Source organism: Ursus arctos, unplaced genomic scaffold (assembly GCF_023065955.2).
Source record: "Ursus arctos isolate Adak ecotype North America unplaced genomic scaffold, UrsArc2.0 scaffold_14, whole genome shotgun sequence".
NCBI classification, from domain to species: domain Eukaryota; kingdom Metazoa; phylum Chordata; class Mammalia; order Carnivora; family Ursidae; genus Ursus; species Ursus arctos.
The window spans coordinates 7,491,998-7,517,186 of record NW_026622808.1 but is presented as its reverse complement, the minus strand read 5'-3'; the positions used below and the strand labels follow the sequence as shown (position 1 = coordinate 7,517,186).

Here is a 25,189-nt window from a genome sequence, read left to right as displayed (position 1 = left end):
TAATTTAAAAGCAGTCCTATTTTACAAAGTAAATAGAAACAGATAACAATTAATTTTAATGATAATATTTTATATTAACTCACATAGTATCTAAAATATCATTTCAACATGTAATCAGTATAAGAATATTTTACATTCTTTTTGTACTGTGTCTTTAAAATCCAGTATGTATTTTATACTTAATAACCCACGCATGGGACATTACATTTTCACTGGAAATACTTGATCTGTATTTAGATCTAAAACTTGCAGTTAAAGAAGTAGATTCACACATCCAGTCGTTCCAGACACATAAGTTTTCTAATGATTGAACTGACACGTTTTAAAATTAAAACAAAAAAAGTAGGATTGTACTTCCTCAATCTGGCCACATTTCAGGTGCTCAATGCAACATGTTATGGTTGTGTTATCATGTCACATAGTATGCACCGTCGTGATGTTCCCATGTTGTGTGTGTGTGTAGGCATCAAGGTTATGGAACTGTAGGCTATGACTTTGGAGAGTACAGCTCCAAAATGGTCTTCTCCCCCGGGTTACCTTTGACACTCATTTTTAAAAAGTGTACAGATTTTGGTCTTATTTTAAATTTACAGTGTAGTTGATATTCCCTCTTTTCTTTTGGTCCCAAATTCCTTTATCCTACCTAACCCTCCTTTCTTTCTAAGACACACGCATTCACTTGGCGTCCTCATTTAGTTAATGGCACTGCGCTGGTCCCATATAGTGAGTTCGGTGCAGGGGCACAGCCGTTTCTTGAGCGCTTTCTGTATCTGCCCTATCACCAAACCCTGCTTTCCTCTGTTTTAATCATGTGTAGCCCCTTATAAGCACCTGGTATTTTTGGAGTGCTTGCATATCCTCCAGCCTAATCCTTGCAACCGCACAAGTAGGAGATCCGGCATTAATCCTATTTTACAGATGAAGACATCCACCAGGAGGTTCACATATTTGCCCAAGTCATATAGGTAGTGAGAAGCTGAGTTAGAATTCATATTTCCGAACTTTCATTCTGGGCCTTTTCTACTACACTGTGACACAACTGAATGCCAGGCCCCCATCTCTTACCAGTCCCGTGCAAACCCATGCTGTGTCATAGGCATCCTCAGAAAGTCCTTAGGATTTTTTTTTTAATCACCACTAATATTAGCTCAAATTAGCAAAATAAACTCCTAGGAAATTGGCTTGTTACAACCACGTGTATAAACAATTGAATGACAATACTCATGTGAAGAAGAGGATTCTTGACTTCATTTAAATTACTGTCTTGCAGTGAGTTGGCCAGGAGGACCTCATCTCCTTGTTTATGTAGATGTAGACCCAAGAGATAAACGGGAGGAGAGCAATTATAATGGCAATAGCCAACTGAATTCTTCCACCAACTGGATTCCTATAAAGACATACAGGAACTATTATCAATAAAAATCCAATAAAAATTTTGGGTTGCTTTGGAAATAAGTACAAAGGTTGAATTTGGTGAACACATTTTTTTTTTCTTTTAGTAGGCTCCACGCCCAGCATGGAGCCCAAGGTGGGGCTCAACCCCCCGCCCCCCGAGATTGACACCTGAGCTGAAATCAAGAGCCTCAGACACTCAAGTGACTGAGCCACCCAGGTGCCCCCAGGATTTCTTCATTCTTAATGCAAATCTTTGTTGTTTCGATGTGTTGCAGATAGCTTTTCCCACTCACATAATGATGTCGTTTGAGGGACTGAAGTCACTGATTAATTAGGCAGTGTTAAAATTGATCTTTTCCTAATGATTTCTGTGTCGTGTTTAAGAAAGCTTTTCCTCCCCAAGGTGTTGGAGATTTGGGGTTATCTTCTCTAAAAGTCTTACTGTTGCTTCTCACGTTAGAGCTGTAATCCACCTGCAACTGATAGATATGGAAGTCGGCTAGGGAAGGTTTGTCCATATGGGCTTCCGTTGATCCAGCACTGTGTGTTGAGAAGTCGGCCTTTCTTTGCTGCACCTGCACTGCTACGTCTGTCGTAAGTCAAGGGTCTGCTTGTGTGTGGACCTGTTTCTAGATTCCACTCTTTCATTTGTTTATCCGTTTACCAGTACGGGTTTATCCCTCCACTTATTTAGATCTTCATTAATTTCTCCCACAGTGTTTTATGGTTTTATTTATAGAGATTTTGCCCATCTCTTTAGATTTACTCCTAGGGAGTTGATTTCTGGATGTTATTATTTATGATTAACCTCTTGTTTTTATCATTTTCTGTTACTTGTTGATAAAAATGTGGCTGGTTTCAGTACATTCACCTAGTGCCCAGCAGTCATGCTGAACTCACTCACTCTAGTAACTCTTTAGATTCTGTTTGCTTTTCTTTTTTTTGTATATGCAATCACGTCAGCCACGATAATGAACATTTTTCTTTTCCAATTGTTGCGCTTCTTATTTCTTTTTCTTGCCTTATTGGACTGGCTATGATCCTAGCTAGAGCAGTGTTGAGCAGAAGTGGAAGTGGTGGCTAACCCCTTCTGGATCCTGATCTCAGAAGGAAAGTTTTCAGTGGCTCTCCACTGAGCCTCAAGCTTTGGTGCTGATAACACTTATCAGCTTCTACACCTGTTTTCCAACAGCTCTTGTGAACAGATGATGAATCTTACCAAACACTCTTTCTGAATAGATTGAGGAGATGGTTTACTTTTTTCTTTTATTCTGTTAATGTGATAGAAAACATTGGTTGGCTTTTGAATGTTAAATTGTGTTGTGTTAACTTGGTGGTTGGGTTAAATATTGCAGGATTTGATTCCCTATTGCTTTGTTTAGAATTTTTCAATCTGCAGCCATGAGTGAGACTGCCCGGTAATTTCTTTGCTACCCCCACCCCCGCCCTTTTAAAAATGTTCTTGTCAAGTCTTGATATCAAGATTATTCTGTCCTTATAACATGAATTGTAAAGTGTTTCTTCTTTTTTTCTGTTCTCTGTGTTTGTTAAAGGTTGGCATTCTTTTTCCCTTAAATATTAGGTATAATTCTCCAGTTAGGCCATCTGGTCTAGAGTTTTTTTTTTTTTAGCAAAAACTTAAATTGAGGACTTAATTTCTTTAATAGCTATGGGACTATTCTGGAGAATTTCTTCTTGTGTCAGTTTTGCTAATTTGTATTTTTAAAGTAATTTATGCATTTTGTCTATATTTTCAAATTTATTGCCAAGGAGTTGTTCATGATATCCTATTGTGATTTTTGCAAGGTCTACTCCATATGTAGTAACATTTTCTTTTTCATTCCTGATATTCTCTATTTTTGCTTCCTCTTCCCTGCTCTCACTTTTATTGTTTTTTCCTTTTTAGTCTTGGCAGGGCTTATCGATGTTATGAATCATTTTATAAAGCCAGTATTTGGCCTTCTCAGTCCTCCATTTTTTATGTTGAGTTTTCATTTCATTGGTTTCTGCTTTTATGAGTATTTTCTTGTTTCTTTGGGTTTAATTTGCTGTTTCAAGGTTCTTAGAACACTTTCACTCTGTTTATCTCCTTCTGTGCTGCTATTGTCACGTATTTTTATTCTTTATATGTTTAAGCCCCATGAAACATTATTACTACTATTTTATAAAGTTAATATTCATCTGTATGTACCCACACTTTTATATTTTCTTTGCTCTTCATGCTTTCGTAAATCTCCAAGCTTCTCTGTGAGATCATATTCCCTCTCCCTAAAGAACACCCTTTTGGCTGACAGTTCCCTGTTACACTGGCCACGTCAGAAGCTGGCATTTATAAAAGTGTGCGTGATCGTGAACCTCTGATTCAACTACCATGGGCCTTCCTTAGGGAAAGGAAAGATTTCTTTCAAAGATTCTGGTTTGTATATGTATGTCAATACTTGCACTTGCCTATCTGACCTGACCCACCTTGAAGACATTTTAGCTATGAGTTGAGAACTTACTTTGATGAACTGTGACATAGGCCCATCCATACTGTGATAATCACCAGACCAAACAGCTCCCTATAAAATAGCACACATTTCAGATTTTTGAAGCAGCTACGAGTGAGATGCATATCATCCCATTCTCTCCATGACCACTAGCTTCTGCTGATTACTGGATGAACTTCCCCCAAGATACACAGCATCTACAGAATATTTTCAGGTCTAGCCAAGATTAAAAAGTTACTTTTTTTCAGATAGTTTAATGCCTTATATGAAAATAAGTTTCATCTTACGAGACAGATGTGAGCTCCATCCCTGTTCCCCAACTTCTAAGTGACCAAAAAACCCCAGCAAAACGAAAACACAAATAGATCACTTATTTCAGGTCACTGGGAGGAATATAATACAAGCAAGAAAACTATCGCAGATTTATCAGGCATCAATTTTGCATTGTTTTAGCGTGTTCAGTGTTAGGCGGGATGAACTCAGATCCGTAAATAATGGAGCACCTGCTGCAGGAGATTGGGTCACATCTTAGGGGAGAGGAATGATTTGTAGTATGAGTCAGACGAATGATTTTGGGGTGGGTCTATGCTTCTAGAAATATGTGTTAAAAGCACACATCTTTTACATAGAGTAGAAAAGTCATAGCTGGCCATGGTACCACTGGAAGCTCACCATAACTCATGGGCCTCAAGTTGGTAGAGGTGATTCAACCCATTGGGTTGACGATCCCACGGGCAGACCCAACCTGATTTGCTCTCCAGTTTCCCAAGGATTAGGGCCTATAACAAAGTAGCACCTCACCAGGGCTGGTTACCTTCTATGTCTCTAAATCTTAGTGTTAGCAGTAGGATGGACAGGAAGGAAAAGGGGCTATGCATGAGGCCAGGGAGTCAAGGGTGGGAGGAAGCAAAGGAAGAGGTGATGAAACAAGAACAAATGGCCTTTACAAAGGGAGGAGATGGGACGTAGCGGGGCAAGGCTGACAGAGGGTGACTTAACATACTGACCTCTTGTAGGGATGATTTTGGCCAGAACCACAACTAAATCAGAATGCCGATGGAGCTTTCACCTCGTGAGACTGGACTGAGTGTTACTGTATGGCGTCCTTGCTCGTTCATTGTAAGGGAGCCAAGGTCACCTGCCTGACGGTAACGTAATGCAGGTGTTGACTGCCTTTGGCCGTGGTTGCGGAACATAGTGCACGGTGCTAGGTGTGAATCCTGGCTCATTTCCTGCTTCTTCAGCTTATCAAGGAGATAATGCGTCCCCTGCTCCTCAGGGTGTAGTTGGGGAGCTGAGTCATCATGGTGCAGATAAGGGGTTACAGAGGAACAGATTTCTCAGTTCTACCCCACCCCTTCCGAGGAGCAAAAGTCACGGCTCACCTGCCTTCTTCCTCATGTAGGATGTTCTGTTGGGAGTGAAGCCAGAGGTGGCCCGCCAAGCTGCCAGCCCACGCCATACAAAGCAATATGTGTATTGCAGAGACACTCTTCCAGATGAAGTTGCCTAAAAATAGAGGTTCTGGTGCTGTTAATCATGGAATCACACCCCAGGGGAAACGACCTGTTCGTATCTGCGCTGCCATAGTATCTGCTTTCAGGTAAACCTTCCGAAAAAGCTGGGGTGGCGTCTGACTGGCTCAGTCAGTACAGCATGTGACTCTTGATCGTGGGTCCTAAGTTCAAGCCCCACGTGGGGTGTGGAACCTACTTTAAAAAAAAATAGAGCTGGGGCTTCTGCAAGTTTCGTTTTGTTTTGAGGGACATCACAGAGGTAAAAGCAGCAGCAATAAACTTAGGTGGACGTTTAGTGTCTTGGCTGTCCACTGTGTCCCCTTTCTACGACAACTACCGTTTGTTTTCTTTGGGGATCCGCCCTTCCCACATACCCAGGCCATGTGTCCCAGGCTACTGGACCTTAGCGTGATTAGTCAACACATTTCATCCCTTTAGCAGCCATGATCTGGTTCTGAACAGATGACAAATCAGGGCCTACAACTCAATTCTGAGGCTTCTGCGGAGCTATCTGGGAAGCAGATTGTATCTTCTGTCGGACAGAGCATCACGAAGAAGTGGTTACCACGAGGGGCCCAGGACTGAAGTCAGAGCAGTATATGGTGGGACTGTGAGGTGCAGAGAAGTTCAAGTTCTGAGCCACCAGCAGCACGTGAAGTCAGCACCATCCCTGATTTTCTCAGTCAAGTATCCCAGTACGTCTCCTTTTTAGTTCACAGCCCATTTGAGTTGAGTTTTTTTCCCTGCCTGCAACTAAAGGAGCACAAATAATACACCTTCCAGGTCCTGTACAAGGAGCCCGTGCATCCAGCGGACAAGAGTCTTCTCCACCCAGCTGGGAACCACTGGTCCTTATTCTAAGGCCCTGAGAACTCTGAAGGCCCCCTGGCCAAGAAGCTGTTTTCATGACAGTGAAGAACACCCCATCAGGACTGACAGTCCCTATTAATAAGAAAATGTTAGTACAGTAATCAGTAATGTAAAATATACTTTTTTTTTGGTTATAAGACACTGTTTTATATATAAAAACAGTTTTATGTGAATAAAACTGTCCAACTTAATGTTTGTTGAGAGTTTTTAGTGTCATTAAAAAGCAAAGCAACTATGTTTTGCCCAGGTAGGCAGCCTGTGGGTAAAACAAACCAGCTATATTAAGTGATTTTTTTTTTTTACCTGTATACCCACCTGGAGTGGATGGATATGTGTATATTCCTAGGAGCAGGTTACAAAATATATGGTAAAGCCTGTGTCTTAGAGCCATCCATTCACATTCAACAAGCATTAAGTACCTACCATCTTCCTGGCCGTATTTTAGCAAGGCTTGGGCAAAAATGGGCTAGAATGGTCCTACTTTTGAGAAGGGCTTACAGCCTAGCAGGGGAAAACATATAAAAGCACACAGTAAATCGCTGTTGGTACTATGACGGTACAGTGGGAGGTTAGGGAGAGCAAGATATATGAATGAAAAACCTAGACATTTGTATGGACATTATACACCATTTCCCTAAATAAGGAGCAGGCCGTATACACACGTGTTGAATGGATTCAAAATAAGAAAGTGGTTACTGGGAGTGGTACTGGACACTGACGGCCACTGACTACAGAGGCACGAGGTTTGCGCTCTGTTGCTGATTTTCCATTAGCGTGGTGGCGTAAGAAATCAGCGTGGTGACCAAAGCCCTTCTCTCTCGTGGGCTACACTGCAGAACCCCTGTTCCACACCAGCATTCGCAATCTCGGGTTCTGAGCTGATAAAAAGGCTGTCTTGGTGTGCCAGGTCCTTGTGAAGTTTGCCTGAAGATGGGTGAGGGGACCTGGATTAGAATTAGCCCCTCTTGTTCTCAGAAACGAGGAGACCTGGAGAGCCCCGTTTTCCTCCCGGGAGTCTGTCCTTACTGTCAGAAATCTGATTTGCTACATGTCTGTGCAGAATCTGGGGTCCATACCCGTGACGAGAGGGTTAAGTCCCACAAGCAGGCTCAGCACCGCAGGCATCAGGTACACCACCTGTTCACGAAGAGGGAGGAGATGACAGGGGTGAGGAAGTATGCCCCATTTAGATGTTCAGAGGGGTCTAGAAAGCACAGAAAGATGGTGAGACCATAGAAAGTTGACTGACAGTGTCTGCATCCACTAAGATCAGGCTCTTTATTCTGGAAACTGCTGACAAGCTCTTTTGGAGTTTGGAGGATGGGCCCCGAGGAGGCCCTGTCTTCAAGCCTCATGCTCAGCAGGTGACTCTAGCCAGACCCGCTCAGGCGTGTGTGTTGTGGGCAGAGGGCGAGTAGAACAGGCCTGCTTAGGCGTACGGGAGGCATGGTGGGTGTCCAAGAAACGTAGCTGCTTAACCGTCTCAACTGTGGTGTTCACGTCAGAAATCTTCCCTTATCAGAAGCTGTCAGAGCCGCACACGGGTAGTCATTTGTTTCCACCACAGAAACATGTCTGTCTTGATCCCGGGGCGAGAGGGCATCTGGATTACAGACCCCGTGTTCATCTTTCCTACTGCATCCCTAATGATGGCCAAGACTGACATTTGCACGTGTGGTTGTCTCTCCCAGGGAAGCATTCTTGCTACCGGGGGGAAGACCAGGGCTTCCCTAAGTTCCGTGTGTATACAAATCGCCTGGAAAACTTGTTAAAATGCAGATCTGATTCTAGAGGTCTGGGCTATGGCCCAAATTCTGCTTTTCTAACCAGCTCCCAGGGGATGCTGCCGCTGCGCTAAGGTCCACGCTTGGAGCAGTAAGGGGGTAGTTTTCTCCTAATGAAAACCTGCATGACTTAGCCACTGAGAAAGAGAGGAAGAAAGAGAAGTTACACACACACCATACAACATTTAACTGTGCCCTCTGTAAGAAATGTTCAGCAGAGAGTTTTTAATAAATGTACACTCAAATGTATCAGATACCTGTCATTAACAGATTAAGGGGTCTGAGACCTTCTTATTTCTTTATATTATAAACATATGAACAAAACCAGCCTTTGAACTAAACAGTGGTTTCTCATGGCAGTTGTGCCGTGTTAATCCTTAAGTGCTTTTCTCTATCTTGAATAAGATAAAAAAATTCTTTTTGAGGACCAAGAGACTGAAAATAATGGTTTCTAGTACACAAGGTAAAATAATACAGCATACTCAATAATGAACTCAGTAGAACCCATTGATAATGGTCTTTTATTTTTATGTTGGTGTATTTTTTTTAAACCCAGAGCATCATTTATTTACAATATTTAATTTACTATATAGTTCTTGAGTACAATGGCATTTGATTTTTTAAAGATTTTATTTTATTATTTTTTTAAAGATTGTATTTATTTGTCAGATAGAGAGTGCGAGCGAGAGTGTGCGCACAAGCAGGGGGAGCAGCAGGCAGAGGGAGAGGGAGAAGCAGGCTCCCTCCTGAGCAAGGAGCCTGATGGGGGACTCGATTCCAAGACCCTGGGATCATGACCTGAGCCTAAGGTAGATGCTTAACTGAGCCATTCAGGCATCCCAAGATTTTATTTTTTAACTAATCTCCACACCCAACATGGCGCTCAGACTCACAACCCTGAGATCAAGAGTCACAGGCTATACCAGCTGAGCCAGCCAGGTGCCCCCCGCCTCCCCACCGGCATTCATTCTTAACGTCTCTCTCCCTTGTCCAGCTGCCATTATAAAAGCTGAAAAAGCCAATTTGTTTTCCCAGCATCTTCAGCTAGGGGTGATCATGCTCCAGCCACGAAATGTAAGAAGTCTTGTAGGGGCAAAGCTGATACTCAGAGCATTTCAACAACCAGTATGCAGACACTGACCAAGCAGGATGGGTCCCAGACCATAAACCATATTGGTATGCACGCACTGAACAGCAGCCTGTCTGAAGGGCTTTTTGGGTAACATTTCCTGCCTGATCAAAGGGAAGAAAGCACAGGAGGAAAAATCGTTTTGCTGCTGTCTTGTTTCTTCCTACTTGGGATGCTCCTGTCTGGGCATGATGTTTGGAGCTGCAGCAGCCATTCTGTGGACATGAGAGGATATTGCAAGTGGCAGAGAAAAGACCCACAAAGCCCAGGTCTTTGATGACATTGTTGGTCATCAAGCAGCTGCCTCTGGACTTCTAAAGTGAGATACTCTATTGTTCTAACCTGATGCTAGTCAGATTTTCTATTTGCTCCTGTATGCATCCTGATACACACATCCTTCATGAGCAAGATGAAGTAGGGGACATGGAAATGAGTCAGGCACCGTACAAGCCCCCAAGGCCCAATTACCTAGTATTGGCTCATCTGTGCTGCTTTTATTCAAGAGTCAATACAGAAGGGTGGCCATAGGAAGGCTCTGTGTTAGGTTGCCTGAGGACTACCAAGAAGAAGGAAGAACTGGTTGCTGTTCTCCCAGGAGCTGGCATGTACAGAACCAACTCGAATGTAAAGCAGAATGTGTCATTAATTAAAGGTCCAAAGGAAGGACGGTTGGAACCTATGGGAATGAGGCAGAGGGATTTTTTTTGAGGGACACAGCACTTGAGATAGACTCTGAAGTTTGGGTATGACATACAGGAATTCTAGGGGCAAGACACAGTAAGTATTATAGGTAGATCGGACTTCCAAGACATGCTTGGAAGGTGGATTGGACCCACACTGTGGGTGGCCTTGAGCGCCAACCTGGGGAGTTGTAACTCAGGGATCTTGGGAAATGAGGGACGTTTTTGAAGCAGGAAGTGATAATGTGGAAATTGTTCAAGGAGAGCAAGAGGTTAGAGGCAGCTCCAAGAATCAGGAAGCTATTGAAGGAGTCCACGTGGAAGGTGATGGAGGGTGAAACTGGCGAGGAGGGAGGATGTCTGTGGGGACTTGGTGTCTATTATTCTTCATGCTATGTCACCCAAGCAGGAAGTGGGAGGTGAAGTATACACATACCGGACAGACAAGCAGTTAGACCTAGATTGAGTTTTGCTGGATGCTTTGTTCTTCATTTTATTTTTTGAAAGATCTCAAAGGCAGTGGTAAGGAACCGAGAGATGTTAGAGATGCCTGTGGTTTGGAGCAAGGATGAGCCCGAGGATGATTCTGCCGTTGACAGAAATGAGTGAGTCAGGAGAGGAGGGGGGTTAGGAGGGAAAGATGCTGTAGGACTTTGGGGTGTTGGAGGAGTCAGTGTTGGAAATTCTACATTAAGCTGTGTATTGGAGACTTGTCTGCAGGGAAATAATATTTGGAACTCAGGATATGGGCCAGAGTGCTGAGGAAGAGGCAGCGTGATTCGATGCAAGGGTGCGTGAAACTGGACAATAAGCAGTGTCAGAATGAGTTCTGCACTCAAAACACTGACCAGAATTTTGCACGACAGAGCCAAATGCTTTCATTTGTTGCTGATCTGTACACAGTCAATATTATTCCAAAGCCCAAATCATCTCATTGGTGATACTGCAAAGTCTTATGTACCTGTTTTGAAAGAAACTGGGCAAAATCCAGATATTTCAGAAAATGTATGGAATGATTTCTCCACCTCCTCCAAATAGTTCAACCAGAGCATTGGTTAAATGTATTCTGTAGATTTTATGAGCTTTAATTATTTTTTATAAACATAACTCACTGAATTAGAAGACTGGCAAACCCTAGGCCTGCCATTTTCTGGTGAAATGTTTGTTGGAGTTTCTGGGTAGAAACGCATGAGGAATGGCTGTTGACCTTGGGAAGTCTACTGTGTGTCTTCAGAAAAGTGTCCTCAGTTGGCCCATTTTTATTCAAAGGGAATATTGCTGAAAGGCCCCTAATGTCTCTGGAAAATTCTGAATTCTTACACACACACACACACACATTACATTACCACTCTGATCCCTCTTCCCTGATATTTTAGGAAAAAGGGCTTACAAATGATCTAAGTTTTCATGTACTTAAGGCAGGGAGGCACAGGACAAAGACAGAAAACCGTGTGCTGTGCCGTTCCGCGGTTCCTGGAAACGGAGGAAAGCAGCTCATACTCACCATCCATATTTCCGCATCCGGATCATTTACCTGGAATGCCAAAACATCAGGCATTAGCAGACACTCTGTGGCGCTCAGCCCTGCATTTGGTCTGCTCCGGGATCCATCGCAGTGGTGTGTTTCGTGCCAGACGCTGCACTAGGCAGCGAGGCTACAAAACGGGAATAAGACCTAGTCTAGCGGATCATGGTGGTCGTGGCAGCTGCTGGCTGAGCACAGCCACACGACTGCGTACAGGACCGCACAGACGTCTGACCGAGGTATTGTGAGGGCCTCCGGTCTTAAGATAAGGGCAACTCTTTGGAACGGGGTCCCAAAGCAGACTTGAGAGGGTACCCGCGCCACATCGGGTTCTGTCTGTCTCCTCGCCTCGGCCGTGAACCAGGCTGGGTCCCCATCACAGGCTGCGTCTGCTAGTCCGCTCCTCCCAGCACGTGGCACGGGAGAGGGGTCCGGCGGTCACGTGGACACACCTACCTCTCGGCCGGGGAATGGGGTGGGGGTCCCGGGGCGTAACCCCCAATCTCCGTCCTCCGCGTACACGGCCCGCCCGCCCCGTTAGTCTACCGTGCGCCAGGCCAGGGACGAAGCTCGAAGCTCAGCGCCCTGCAGAGCCCGAGGGCCCCTCGCCCGCCTCCCGCGTCCCGTGTCCCGGGGCAGGGGCGCTGACCTGCACCAAGGCCGCCAGCGCGAAGAACGCGGCCATGAGCCAGTTGCACGCCCGCCACAGGCCGGGGGCCCAGCGCCCCGCCGCAGGCGCCATGGACTCCGACAGCTCGGGGCGGGGCTTGGCACTGGGCGTGGCGTCGGGACGGAGCTGGCAGTCACACCGGGGCGTGGCTTGGCGTGGGGGCGAGGGCATGGGGCGTGGCAATGGCTTGGAGGCGGGGCGGGGGTGGTGTTGGGCGGTGCTTGGCGTGGGGGCGGGCGCCTGAGCGGGGCCCACCGGCTGAGCCCCTTGCTTCCCCTGGGACGTGATCTGTCCCGCGCCAGTTTCTCTAGTCCCCTGGTGTTGCCTGGCCACTGGCCGCCGCTCGCCGGGTAAGGAGGTGGCACTACTTGAGCCTTACTACTTCTCCCATTAGATTCTCCCCAAAACGTGGGGAAGGAAGGTGTGGTGTCCCCATGTCACAGGTGAGGAAAGCGGGTCCCAGAGCGACGGGATGACTTGGCCAAGATAGCAGTGTAGCAGGGCGCAGAGCACCTGGCTCCGGGGCCCCCAAACAGAGGAGATTTGGTCACTACTCCGCTGACAAACTCCAAAGGCAGGGAGCGGATTGGTGGGGAAACAAGAAAGGAATTTATTTCAGGGAGGCCGACACCGGGAAGACCACAGACGGCTGGCCGCTCAAAAACTGCCTCCAAAGTGCTGAAAGTACTTCCAGGTTTACATAAGGAAAACGAGGGGCAGGGACGCGTGTGTGCGCTGCTGACTGTGCAGGTGGGCGTGCAGGTCAGGTGGATCGAAGTTTTGGGGTCAGTCACGGGCGGGGTCTTGCTGGCCCAGGGCAGTCCTTACTGCCTTGAAGGGTGGTTCGGTTCCCATCACGGGGTGCTTTGCCCCAGTAGAGAGAGAAACTGGAAAGGAGAACACAATCAGTTGGGAAGTTTGAGGTCAGCCTGGAGGTGGTGAGTCCACTTTCAGCGCAGGTCTTGGGTGGTGGAAGGAGGTCCTATTTGAACCCTATAGGTCCATCTCTGCTGCCTGGTCACCAAGGCTGCCTTCCTCACATGAAAAAAAAGAGATCGGGGAGTGAGGGGGGTGGGGGGTGGTGGAGAAAGAAAGAGGCGCTGGGTCTGTGTGCATTTTCTGATTAGTATTTAGGCATTTCTTTCCAGAGCAGGAGGAACTTTCAGTGCCCCGTAAGCATTATGGTAATTTCTTTGTGGGGACAGTTAATTCTGGCATCTTACACAGCTCACAGCTTTTCTGCAGACACGCTCATTTATCTTTATGGGCTTTTATTATAAAAGGTATTTACATATTATACATATTTACAATTCTTTCCCACCACCAAAACCAACAAAATTTCCACACGCGTTGCTCATGAATTTCTTATGAACTAAAAGACACTGAAATATTCACTGTTCTCCCCTCTCACTTGTTTTAGGGTCTTTTTTTTTGTTTTGTAATTTACCCTCTGATTAGTCTTCCCCAGGCTCATTTACACATCCATAGGCCTCATCATTTTTGCTGTTCTAAGGAGTCTTTATCACTTCAAATCATGAGCACGTGCTCCTGTCCTGCTCTCCTTTTAGCTAAATCTCCTAAAATGCTTTAGGGATTTTTTTTTTTTTTCTGTTTCATTCCTTTTAAGGAATGCTTATTTCAAGAACGTCACCTGCTGGGTGCCTGGCCCTGTGCTGAGCGCAGGGCCCAGGAGGGTGGATTTGCTGAGTGCTTTTCCGTCAGGGAGTGTGCAGGCTGGCCAAGGGCTAGCTACATGTTGGGGATAAAGGCCAGGCAGAGGACTTGGCTCCTTGGTGAGTTCCACCGCTGAATCAGCCCTGGGACTGGGGACAAGTCATGACCACCCTCACTGTCCTGTTCCTTACCTGAAGGAAAAAAAAAATGAAGGAAAGGATAGTGTTGTAGGCTGAATCACATCCCCATGCCAGTTCATATGTTGAAGTCATGACCCTAATTACAATTTGGGGGGCACAGTTTCGGGTAGCAGCCCAAATTGTGTCCCACGAGAGAACACAAGTCGATTTTCTAAAGACAAAAGGGTATGCTTGCATATGTCGTTTACAAAGAATTTTGATTGATGTTGGTGGCAGAAAGCAAATGTTGGCTAGACATAGTTGGTTGCCAAGGCTATCATAAGCAAAAGTCCCTCACTGTAGCAAGCTGCAGGTGTTCATGCAGAGTCCTTGGCATATTTGTGGTTTGGCCCAGTGCAGAAGTTCTACCCAGTGAGGATATGCTTGAGGCCCCCCTCCTTAACGGTCTTCTGGCTCCCTTTGTAAAACCCCTTGACAGGAGTGACTCCATTTTATTTCACCCTTCACTGGAGTGAGGGTCTTAAACGAGGTAATTAAGTTAAAATGAGGTCATTAGGGTGGGTCGTAATCCAATATGACCAGTGTCCTTCTAAGAAGAGGAGATTGGGACACAGACACAACGCACACAGCGGGAAGACCACGTGAAGACACAGCGAGAAGATGGCCATCCGCAAGCCTAAGAGAGAGAGGCCTTGAGGAAACCAGCCCTGTCCACACCTTGACCTTGGACTGCCAGCCTCCAGAATTATAGTCCTAACATAGCTGTCTGTTGCTGCAGCTCCCAGGCCGCGGTGCATTGTCATGGCGGCCGTAGCAGACTCATACAGGGAGGGATTCTCGTACCTGCTCTGCCAACCAGACAGGAGTGTGCGTGGCAGGGCAGGGACCGTGTGGAAAATGGTGTGCCGTAAAGCCACCGTGGAGTCTTATGCTTTTCCCTACTGTCTGCGACCTTCCAGATCACTGTGTGGACGTGGGTGGTTTTCACGTGTGCAGGCTTCATTCCCCTTCTTCTAGGGTTAGCATCCCAGTTATTCGGGAAGGGACCTGTCTCCCGCTATTGGGGCGTGGATACCCAGAGGGCTGACCGTGCTGCCCCCTTTCCAAAGATAGGGAGGTGACCCTGGCCTGCCGGTTGACATAACCCATCCTCCTGACCACAGCAACTGGGTCTGGGGTGGTATGTGCCTCAGACTGGCCAGCTTCTGTCCTGGGACCTGTGCTGCCCTGAGATTGCAGATAAAATACAGAATTTGCACTTCAGATCAACAAGGAATAATCTTTTTAGTATAAGTGTGTCCCCAGTATTTACGGAGACTAGTAACCCTAGCTGGGCTATTAGAGAGGGGCTTTCTTTTATTGCTGATTATGTTGGGCTGATGGCACGTTTGCTGAGAAAGCCTTCCTGAGGGCGGATTCACATAGAAGTGTTTGAGCTCGGAGATAAAGAGGGCGGGCACCTGATGCCATCACTTCCAGAACCATCCACATCTGTCGCCGGGAACTGCCTCTCCACCCTTCAGTTTTGTCAGCCAATGAAGTCCCGCTTTTACATATAAGCCTGTGTGGGTTGGATTTTTGTTCCCGTGACACCGAATGGTGACTTGTAAAATCATGATTCAGTAATTAAGGTGATGCTTGAAATCCTGTTTGTCCAGATTTTGCAAAGATAGGAAAGAGAAGGCCTAGTCCGAAAAGTAATGAGAAACAAGTTTAAATGAATCCAGCCTCCCAGAGAGCTCTTCATGAAGAGTCACTTCATCTTCCTTTTTAATTGCAATGTCACAGGGCTGCAGGGATGAGGCCATGTGGAAGAGAGCAGGGGCCCGTCCTGCTGGCTTCTGCCGAAGGGGCTCCAAAGGCCTTCATCCTGCTGGGCTGGCCCCCAGCTGCCAGGTCAGTGAGAGCATCATGAGAGCAGTGAGAGTCACTGGTGTCGAGTGAGGGGGACCGGCCAGCACGCGGAGATCTGTCCTCTGACAATTTGCAAATAGAGGTGCTTGCTTGTTCTCTGCCAGCGAGATTATGAATTCAGTGCTAAGAGTCGGAGCAGAGACTGGCAAACTCGCAGACACAGCCGGCCTCCCGGGGCCATGGGATTGAGGGAGAGCTGATGAGTGCTCGAACAGGTCTCAAAGAAGAGCGTCAGCAGAGGGGGGTTGGCGCCCGTGGAAACCCGCAGAGTCAAGTCCATCCAGGAGGCTAGGGCAGGCCCAGGCCATCCTGGCACAGGCTGGAGAGGTGCTTTGCTCCCCTGGCCACGCACACTCACATTTCCTTGCCAGGGCTCCTTGTGGAGGCTGATGTGGACCGAGAGGCAGTTCATAAGCTCCGTTCCTCTTCTTGCTGTGACTCCAGAGCTCCAGGTCCGGGGAGCACGGCCTCGCACCATGGCCCCGCTCTCCAGAGTGGAGAATGAGCTAATGCGTCAACACCCACTCTCGGCTCCGTTTCTAAGTGCGCTGTAATCCTGAGAGTGCTGTTCTCTTGCACAGCCTCGTTGACCTTGTAGCCGTCCCCATCATCAGCCCTGCCAGCGGTGGCCAGCCACTCTGGGGTGGGGTGGAGCAGGAGAGACAGAGTCTGCGGCGGGATCCTCATCAGACCCAACGATAACCACACAGGCAGGTGATCCCAGCAGGGAATTGTGGGAAAGCGCGGCCCGCTGTGGGGACGTGTGCAACAAGGGCTTCGAGAAACTTCCTGCAGGTGGAATTTGAACAGTACCCTGAAAGATGAAGGGTGAGTGCCAGTGGAGAAATCGTGGGGGCAGTGCCTCACACAGACAGAGGAACGTGTCGGAAGGCCTGGAATCCAGAAGCTCAGCAGGGCCCCGTGTGAGTGCAGGGGTGAAGCTGGAAGGGTGCAGGTTAAGGAGGTCGGTTTTCTCTCAAGTGCAGTGAAGAGCCCCCGGAATACTGAGCCAGGGGTGGCACGGTGGGAGGTGTGCTTGGGCAGAGGCTGGGAGAGCCCATAGCAGGCACAGCGATTGGCTAGGACCCACTTGCCATAGACCAGGACAGACGTGACGCTGGCTGGGCTGGGAGGGTAGGCAGTGGCCACAGGGAGAAAGAAGCTCATGTGAGTGACACTGAGGACATACAGCCAATGGGGCTACATGGAATAAAACATGAGAACCCACTCTCTGGGCTGCAGCCAGATTCCCTTGAGGGTCAGCAACTGGGAGTAGTTTATGTGGCGTCCTCACGCGGGGCCAAACGTCCTTTTCTCTTGCTTCTCCGTACACTTTGCTCTTGTTGCTTTTAAAAGCACGGCTTAGTTTTGACCTTGCAGCCATCGTTCTGAGTGCGTGGGCACCGTTCTTGCCCCCGGACTATCCCATGCATTGTAGGAGGTAAGGACCATACCTCACTCATTTGCATTTCTCTCCCGCGGTACCTGGCTTACTTGGATGCTGGTGGTATCCAGCCATGAGTGGGGATACATCAAAGTGCTGTAAGAAAGTTGCTGAAAGCTTGGGTTTGTTAGAGTGTGTGTGTGTGTGTGTGTGTGTGTGTGTGTGTGCGTGTGTGTGGATTGTGATAGTTAACATTCACTGAGCCTTTGGGGTTAGGCAGTATTCTAAGCACTGTGTGCAGAGGAACTCATTTCACGCCAACAAAAGATCAATCAGGTAAGTACTGCTATTATCCCCATTGAATGGATGAAGACACGGAGGCACGTACTAGCGCTTAAATACAGTCCTTGAGAAAGACCCCAGCTTGTCTCACCTGTGCCTCAGAATGGGACTTCTCCAGGGGCATAGAGAGGCCTGTAGGCTTATGAAAGCAGAAAGGGAAGTAGGCCCAATGCTCTCTCTCCCACCAAGGAGCGGCTCCCGCCCCATTAACTGGAGGGGGGGGCGGGGGCTTGAAGGATGGCCTGCGGACCCACCAGACGCTGAAGGGGCGATCCTTCCTGGCCTGCTTCGACGCCATTGTGCTTGCCTCTTCGTTCTTTTAAAGGCCAGAAAGATCGTTCCACCCAAACCCTTGACCTTTGGAGCCTGATTACGCGAAGCTGTACTTGGAGGCGGGAAAAGTGAAGGGACTTTGGGGCCCTCTTCTCGCTCATCCAGACCGATTTCGGACCAGGCTGTTAGGACAGTGGGTGTCCACAAGATGGCGGACTTCTGCCACCAATGGCCGCTCTGTGGGAGGAAGGAGGGAGGGAGGCCCGGGAGGGCTGACAGTTTCCATTGGCTCCGCCGGCCTGGTTGTGACTTTCTGGGTGGGTGCGGAGCTGGGCTCAGCCCAGGTGAAGAGGTGCAAACAGAACTTTGTACCAGGAAATACTGGCGTCCGAAGGGGAGTGTTGCAGGGGAAGAGTCGAGCCCCGCTGAGTGGTGGTGGAATTTCAGATTGTTTGCCACCCCGAGATTCCGGGCACATCAGATATGTTCAAGGGGAGCGATCACTTCTTCCAACGCCAGCGCACTCTGAAAGTAAATAATAATGATAGTAGCCATCAGGGATTGTGTATTCACGGGGAGCCGGGCTGCTGCCCTTGGAGGCCCTTCACACCCTACAGTCACCACCCAGTCTGCATTTCCAGATCTAAACTCTCCCTCCCATCCTACAAGCCCTGGCCCTCCCAGCTCGGCCCCCCTCCCAGGTGACACCTTCACCCTGGATTCAGTCACTCTTTGGATTAGCTGCCTGGGGTTGCCTTAGCTAGTTATCACCAAACCGGTGACTTAAAACAACAGAAATGTGCTTTTTCAACATTCTGGAGACCGGGAGTCCAAAATCAAGGTGTGGGCAGGGACACAGTACCTGCTGAAGGCTCTGGGGAGACTCCTTTCTTGCCTCTTTCTTGCCTCTTTCAGCTTTGGGAGGCGGGGGGGGGGACTCCCTGTGGTCACATGATTCCCGTCTCTATCTGTCCCTTCACAATGCCTTCTCTGGTCCCTGTCTTCATTCTTCTCTCTCTTATATGGAGACAGATGGACTGGATTATTGGATGTAGGGCCCCCCTGGGTAATCCGGGGTGATCTCACCTAGAGATCTGCAAAGACCCTTTTTCTAAATAAGGTCACATTAACAGGTCCTGGGGGTTAGGACGGGGACAGATCTTTTTGGGGGCCACCATTCAATTCACTAACACCACTGCAGAAACCTACAAGTTCTCCTGGACACCTCCAACTCCTCCCTCCCTATGAAAGTCCACCGCTGATGATGGCAGACTTTTCTGCTCAATGCCAACGCCTAACCCAAGCCATCAGCATTTCTTCCCTCACCTCCTAACCGGTTTCCCTGTGCCTGCCCTGCTGTGGCCTGAACTGTGGCCCTGCTCCCCAACTTATATATCAAAGCTCTAACCCCCAGTGGTGATTGCTCTGGAAGATGGGGACTCTCATGAGATAAAGTTAAATGAGGTCACAAGGGTGGGGCCCTAATCTGATAGGACCGACGTCCTTATAAGAAGAGATACCAGAGAGATCTCTCTTTCATGGCAGGACAGTGGAAAACCACATAATGACACAGTGAAAAGCTGGCCATCTACAAGCCAGGAGGAGAGATCGCTCTGGAAAGCCACCCTGATGGCCCCTTGGTCTTGGACTTCCCATCTACAGAAGTGTGAGAAAATACATTTCTGTGGCTGCAGCCACCGAGCCTGTGCCACTTTGTTAATGGCCACCCAAGCAGATGTGTGCGCATCGTGAGCCTCTTCCCACCCGGTCTCTGCAGTGCAGCCAGCGACCTGTGTCAGACAAATCCCAAACCTTGGCTTCAAATCAAGCCTCCCACTCTTCCTCCCTCCCTTCCCCAAATCGATTTGGGCACTGTTCTGAGCACTGGGGCTGTAACAGTGAACAAAGCAGACAGCTCCCACCTGACAGTCTTGTATGAAGGGTCCAGTCCAGCCTGCCCTCGCTGCCTATGGCTGTGAGCTTGGAACACTGACTACGAAACCCAGTCTGACCAGCCTCCCCTTACCCCTGCTCCTCTGCCTTCTCCTCCACCTCCCATATCTGCCCGTGCTCTCCTCTGACACAGCCTTCCAGTTCTTCCAACATGTGCTGCTCCATCCCTCCAGAGAGCCTGGAGCTCTGTGGCTCCTTCTGCCTGGAAGGTTTCCCCTTTGCTTACTTAGTCCTGGCTTCTCTTTCTGTCCTTGAGAAACCCTGTCACAGGCTCTCAGCAGCTGCCCCTTCTCCTCCTGCGGCGCTGGTAACAATGACAATTAAATCATTAACTGTGCAGCTAGCTGTCTGGTGTCTGTGTAACCCACCCGTCTGAAAGCCCCAAGGAGACCTGCCTCGTTTTATTTCCCAGAGCTTGCAGAGTCAGAGCAGAGCGGGCACCTGTTACTTAATTGTTACATGAAGAAGCAAAGGAATGAACTAGCTACTCTCATTCTGATAAGCATCTCACATCCTTTAGCTGTTTTCATGCCCAGTGTTCAGATGGGAAGAGTAAGGCACAGCGTGGTGGTGAGCTGACTGGCAAGAGGTCACCAGTTAGTAACGGTCGGCACTGAAATAGCAAATCCATAGCTTTGTGATGTCAGAGACACGGCTCCTAAAAGCCATGACTCAGACCCAGTTTGCTTTGAATGATGAGAGAATTCTTAACAGAAATCAGAAGCATCCCAACTAGAAATTCATTAAAGAATCATTTCCTTTATCAAAATAATTATTGCAGTGAACAGGAGAATGAATAAACTGTGATATAGTCACATAATGGAATGCTACTAGGAAAAAAACAAGAAATGAACTGCTAATAACACGCTATTGCATTAGTGAATTGCAAAAGCGTTGTGCTGAGCCAAGGAAGCCAGGCACAGAAGAGCACATGCTGGAGGATTCCATTTACGGGAAATTCTAGAATAGGCAAAATCATCTGTGGTGAAAAACATCAGATCAGCGGTTGCCTCTGGGGTGGGGGGGGGAAGGGCATGAGGGAACTTTCTGGGGTGATGACAACGTTCTGTATCTTGATGGAGGTTTCAGTTACCCGGGTGTGTATGTATTTGTTCAAACTCAGCATACGTAAGTTTGAGATTTGTTAATTTCTCTGTTTGTAAACTTTATCTCAAAAAGGGAAAGCCGTAAGCAAATATTAAACTCTAGTTAATGATACACACACGTAAGTGTTTCCAGGTGAAGGGTCCTAACGTCTGCATCTTACTTAAAAACTCATCAAAAAAGTGACATATTGGGGCGCTTGGGTGGCTCAGTTGGTTAAGTGTCTGCCTTTGGCTCAGGTCCTGATCCCGGGGTCTTGGGATCGAGCCCCAAATTGGGCTCCCTGCTCAGCAGGGAGTCTCCTTTTCCTTGTCCCTCTGACCCTCCACCCTACTCCCGCTCTTGCTCTCGCTTTCTCTCTCTCTCAAATGAATAATTAAAAATCTTAAAAAAACATAAGACGGATTGATGATGGACAGAGGGAGGAATAGATGGAAAGCAGAACAAAATGTTAAATGTAGACTCGAGGTGATGGGATATGGGTGTTCACGGCACAATGCTTTCAACTCTGCTCTCTCTCTTTGAAGTTTTTCATCATAAAATATTGAAAAAATAAAGCATCATAAGCTGAAAAATGCATTTCCAAAGTAGCTACTCTTCACTGTAATCAGTAGGAAGATCTAGAGATGAAGGAATCGAAATGTACTCACTGTTGTTTTGCACTAGTTTCAAGGGCATGAGGGGAAAGGAGGACCCAGAGAAGGCTCTGAGCACGTTGGAAGCAGGTGGGGCTAAGTCTGGGCAGGACCCGGTGGGCTTCTCTCTGGGCTGGAGGGGTTATAGCATTTGGGACTGGGCGGTAGACAGCAGCCACCTCCTCCCCCAGGCTGCAAGGGCAGCAGACTTGGCCCTCAAAACTTGCTCACCTGTGGGTCCAGTGAGAATCAATGACATTTTTCTTAAGAGCTAAGCTGAGAGAAAGCCTAGTAAGTTCCAGGAATACAAACAACGCGAAGGAAACACCAGGCTTATGTTTCGAGCCGGATCAAGCTACCGTCTAGAAGGACCTCATCCTGACCCTGCCCACTTGGCTGAAAATTCAAGGCCACCTTCGGGCACCGAGGTGGCTCAGTCAGTTGGGTGTCTGCCTTTGGCTTGGGTCATGATCTCAGGGTCCTGGGATCGAGTTCCACATCGGGCTGTCTGCTCGGCAGTGAGTCTGCTTCTCCTTCTCCCTCTGTGATTTCTCTCACTTTCGCTCTCTCTCAAATAAATACATAAAAATCTCAAAAAAAAAAAAAAAAGGCCACGTTCTTAGGGGCTGCAGGGGTGAGGCGCCTGGATGGCCAGGATGAGACAACTCTGACAGAGGAGTGACATCAGATGCATGCATCTGCTCCCCTGCCTGTCCCCACTGCTCACTGGTTATGTGGGCCTCACCAGGCCCTTTCTGGCCTCAGCTTCCCTATCTGTAAAATGGAGACAGTAATGTTTAGCTGGCAGCCTGCACGTTAGCTTACAGATCATGACTTTGTCAAGGTCAGCTATCACCTCCATTTATGTCCGTCTTGTCGGTTCCAAGGTGGAGTCTCAGTTTCCCATCGCTCTGTTTACCAGCGGCTCTTGACCTTGTTGATCAGGCCCGCTCCTTGACATACTCGCTTTTCTCAGCCACAGAGCCCAGCCTCCCCGGCCACTCTCCCACAGCCTCTTTTGCTGGCTTCTCCTCATTTTCCCAGCACATGATGATCTGCTCCAGGGCTCGGTCTTCAGCCTCATTTTTTTAAAATAAAAATTGAGATAAAATTGATATATAGCATTTTATTAGTTCCCAGGGTACACCGTAATAATTCCATATTTGTTTATAATACTAGGTGATCACCACGCTAAATCTCATTACCATCTGTCACCATACATTGGACCCCCTTCGCCCTTTTTGCCCACCTCCCAATCCCCTACCGCTCTGATACCCACCAGTCTGTTCTCTGTGTCTGTGAGTTTTGTTTTGTCTGTTCCTTGTTGTTTTTCAGATTCTACGCATAAGTGAAATCATACAGTATTTGTCCTTCTCTCTCTGGCTTATTTCACTTAGCATAATACCCTTGAGAGGAGTTTGTTCAAAGTCTGCCCTCCCTCCCTACCCCCAGCCATGCTTACGGGCAAAACTCACAGGGGTCTGCACTTGGCCCTAACTTTGTTTTTCCAGGTCCTGCTGCCCTATGTTCTCGGAAAGTAGACCCCCAACTACAAGCATCTTCTTCTCTAGCCTGACCACAACCTGCATCCTGGTGGAGAGCCCTGGACAGAGCCCCTTGAAAACCTGCCATACCTCCTGTTCTCCCCTACCAAGAATGGGACCCCCTCCCGGCAAGCCCCTCCCCACAGATGCAGCTGCAACCCTCTCACATCCTTAAAAACCCCTTAAAAGGCCCAGCCTCACAGGAACTCGGGGCCGACATTTCTCCTAATGTCTGGCTCCTCTCCTCCCTTGGAGAGTGAATCAACTGTCCTGTTCGTTGGTCTACTCTCAGTGTAATTCTTTGCCACCTGTGTCTCCAGCCAACCTAACAACCCTCAAGGCCCATCTGTGTTGTTCTAAATGGCAAGGTTGTCTTCTTTTTTATGGCTAAGTAGTATTCCACTGTGTATGTATGTACCGAATCTTCTTTCCCATTCATCCATCAATGGATACTCTAGGTTATTTCCATATGTCGGTTATCGTGAATAATGCTGCAGTGAACATAGGGGTGCAGATATCTCTTTGAATTAGTGTTTGTATTTCCTTTGGATGGATACCCAGAAGTGGAATAGTTGGATCATATGGTAGTTTATTCCTTAATCTTTTGGGAACGTCCATACTGTTTTCCACAGTGGTTGCACCAACTTACGTTCCCACCAACAGTGCACAAGGGCTCCCTTTTCGCCACATCCTCATCAACACTTGTGATTTCTTGTCTTTTTGATGAAACCATTCTAACAGGTGGGAGGCAATACCTCATTGTGGTTTTCACTTGCATTTCCCTGATGATTCGTGATGTTGAACATTTTTTCAGGTACCTGTTGGCCATCTGTATCTGCTTTGGAAAAAATGTCTATTTAGATCCTCTGCCCATTTTTCAATCAGATTGTTTGTGGGGGTTTGTGCTATTGAGCTGTTTGAGGTCTTTATATGTTTTGGATATTAACCCCTTATTGGATGTATGATTGGCAAATAGTTTCTCCTATTCAGTAGGCTGCATTTTTGTTTCGTTGATGGTTCCTTTCGCTGTGCAGAAGCTTTTTGGCTTGTTTATTTCTGCTTTTGTTACCTTTGCTTTTGGAGTCAAACCTAAAAGTTCAACGCCAAGACTGATGCCAGGGAGCTCGCTGCCTGTGTTTTCTTCTAGGAGTTTTACGGTTTCAGGTCTTACATTCAAGTCTTGAATCCATTTTGAGTAAATTTTTGTGTATGACATAAGATAGTGGATTCCTTTCATGTGTTTGCTTGTGGCTGTCCAGTTTTCCCAACACCATGTATTGAAGGGACCACCCTTTCCCTGTTGTATATTCTTGGCTCCTTTGCTGCCAATTAATTGACCATATATGTGTGGGTTTATTCCTGGGCTCTCTTTTCTGTTCCATTGATCTATGTGTCTATTTTCATGCCAGTGCCATACTGTTTTGATTACTTCAGCTTTATAGAATAATTTGAAATCAGGGAGCACGATACCTTGCATGTGGTTCCTCATTCTCAAGGTTGTTTTGGCTCTTCCAGGTCTTTTGTGGTTCCCTACAAATTTTAAAATTATTGGTTCTATTTTTGTTGAAAATGCCCCTGGAATTTTGATAGGGATTGCATTGAATCTGTAGATTGTTTCGGGCAATATGGACATTTAAACAATATTAATTCTTCCAATCTGTGAGCAGGAAATATCTTTCCATTTATTTGTGTCTTTGTTAATTTCTTTCATCGGTGGTTTAGAGTTTTCAGTGTATAGGTCTTTCCTCTCCTTGGCTAAATTTATTCTTAGGTATTTTATTTTTTTTGATGCAATTATAAATGGGCTTGTTTTCTTAATTTCTCTTTTCAATAGCTCATTATTCGTTTATAGAAATGCACCAGATTTCTGTATATTGGTTTTTTTGTATCCTGCAACATCACTAAATACATTTATTCGTTCTAACAGGGTTTTCGTGTGTGTGTGTGTGTGTGTGTGTGTGTGTAGTGTTTAGGGTTCTCTGTATATAGTAACATGTGCATCATCTGCAAATAGTGGGTTTTCCTCCCCATGCCCCATTTGGATGCCTTTTATTTATTTTTCTTGCCTAATTGCCATGGCTAGGACTTCTAACACTATGTTGAATAAAAGCGATGAGAGTGGGCACCCTTCTTTTGTTCTTGGTCTTAGAGGGAAAGCTTTCAGCTT

At 47.1% G+C, this 25,189-nt stretch overlaps 1 protein-coding gene across 2 annotated transcripts; it reads right to left on the bottom strand.

Annotated features, from left to right (window-relative positions):
* TMEM220 (transmembrane protein 220) lies at nt 1-12,208 on the bottom strand. Of its 2 annotated transcripts, XM_026521013.4 has the most exons (6): nt 12,039-12,208; nt 11,369-11,398; nt 7,348-7,408; nt 5,270-5,393; nt 3,897-3,956; nt 1-1,387 (listed from the first exon to the last, which is right to left on the bottom strand). In XM_026521013.4, the coding sequence occupies exons 1-6, from the start codon at nt 12,129-12,131 to the stop codon at nt 1,252-1,254; spliced, it is 504 nt and encodes a 167-aa protein (XP_026376798.1). In that variant the 5' UTR covers nt 12,132-12,208; the 3' UTR covers nt 1-1,251. The 2 variants fall into 2 exon arrangements, with proteins under 2 accessions (XP_026376798.1, XP_026376800.1); XM_026521015.3 differs by lacking the exons at nt 1-1,387; nt 3,897-3,956; nt 5,270-5,393; nt 7,348-7,408 and adding an exon at nt 8,552-9,399 and having other exon boundaries at nt 12,039-12,171.
* Between the last annotated feature and the right edge of the window lie 12,981 nt (nt 12,209-25,189).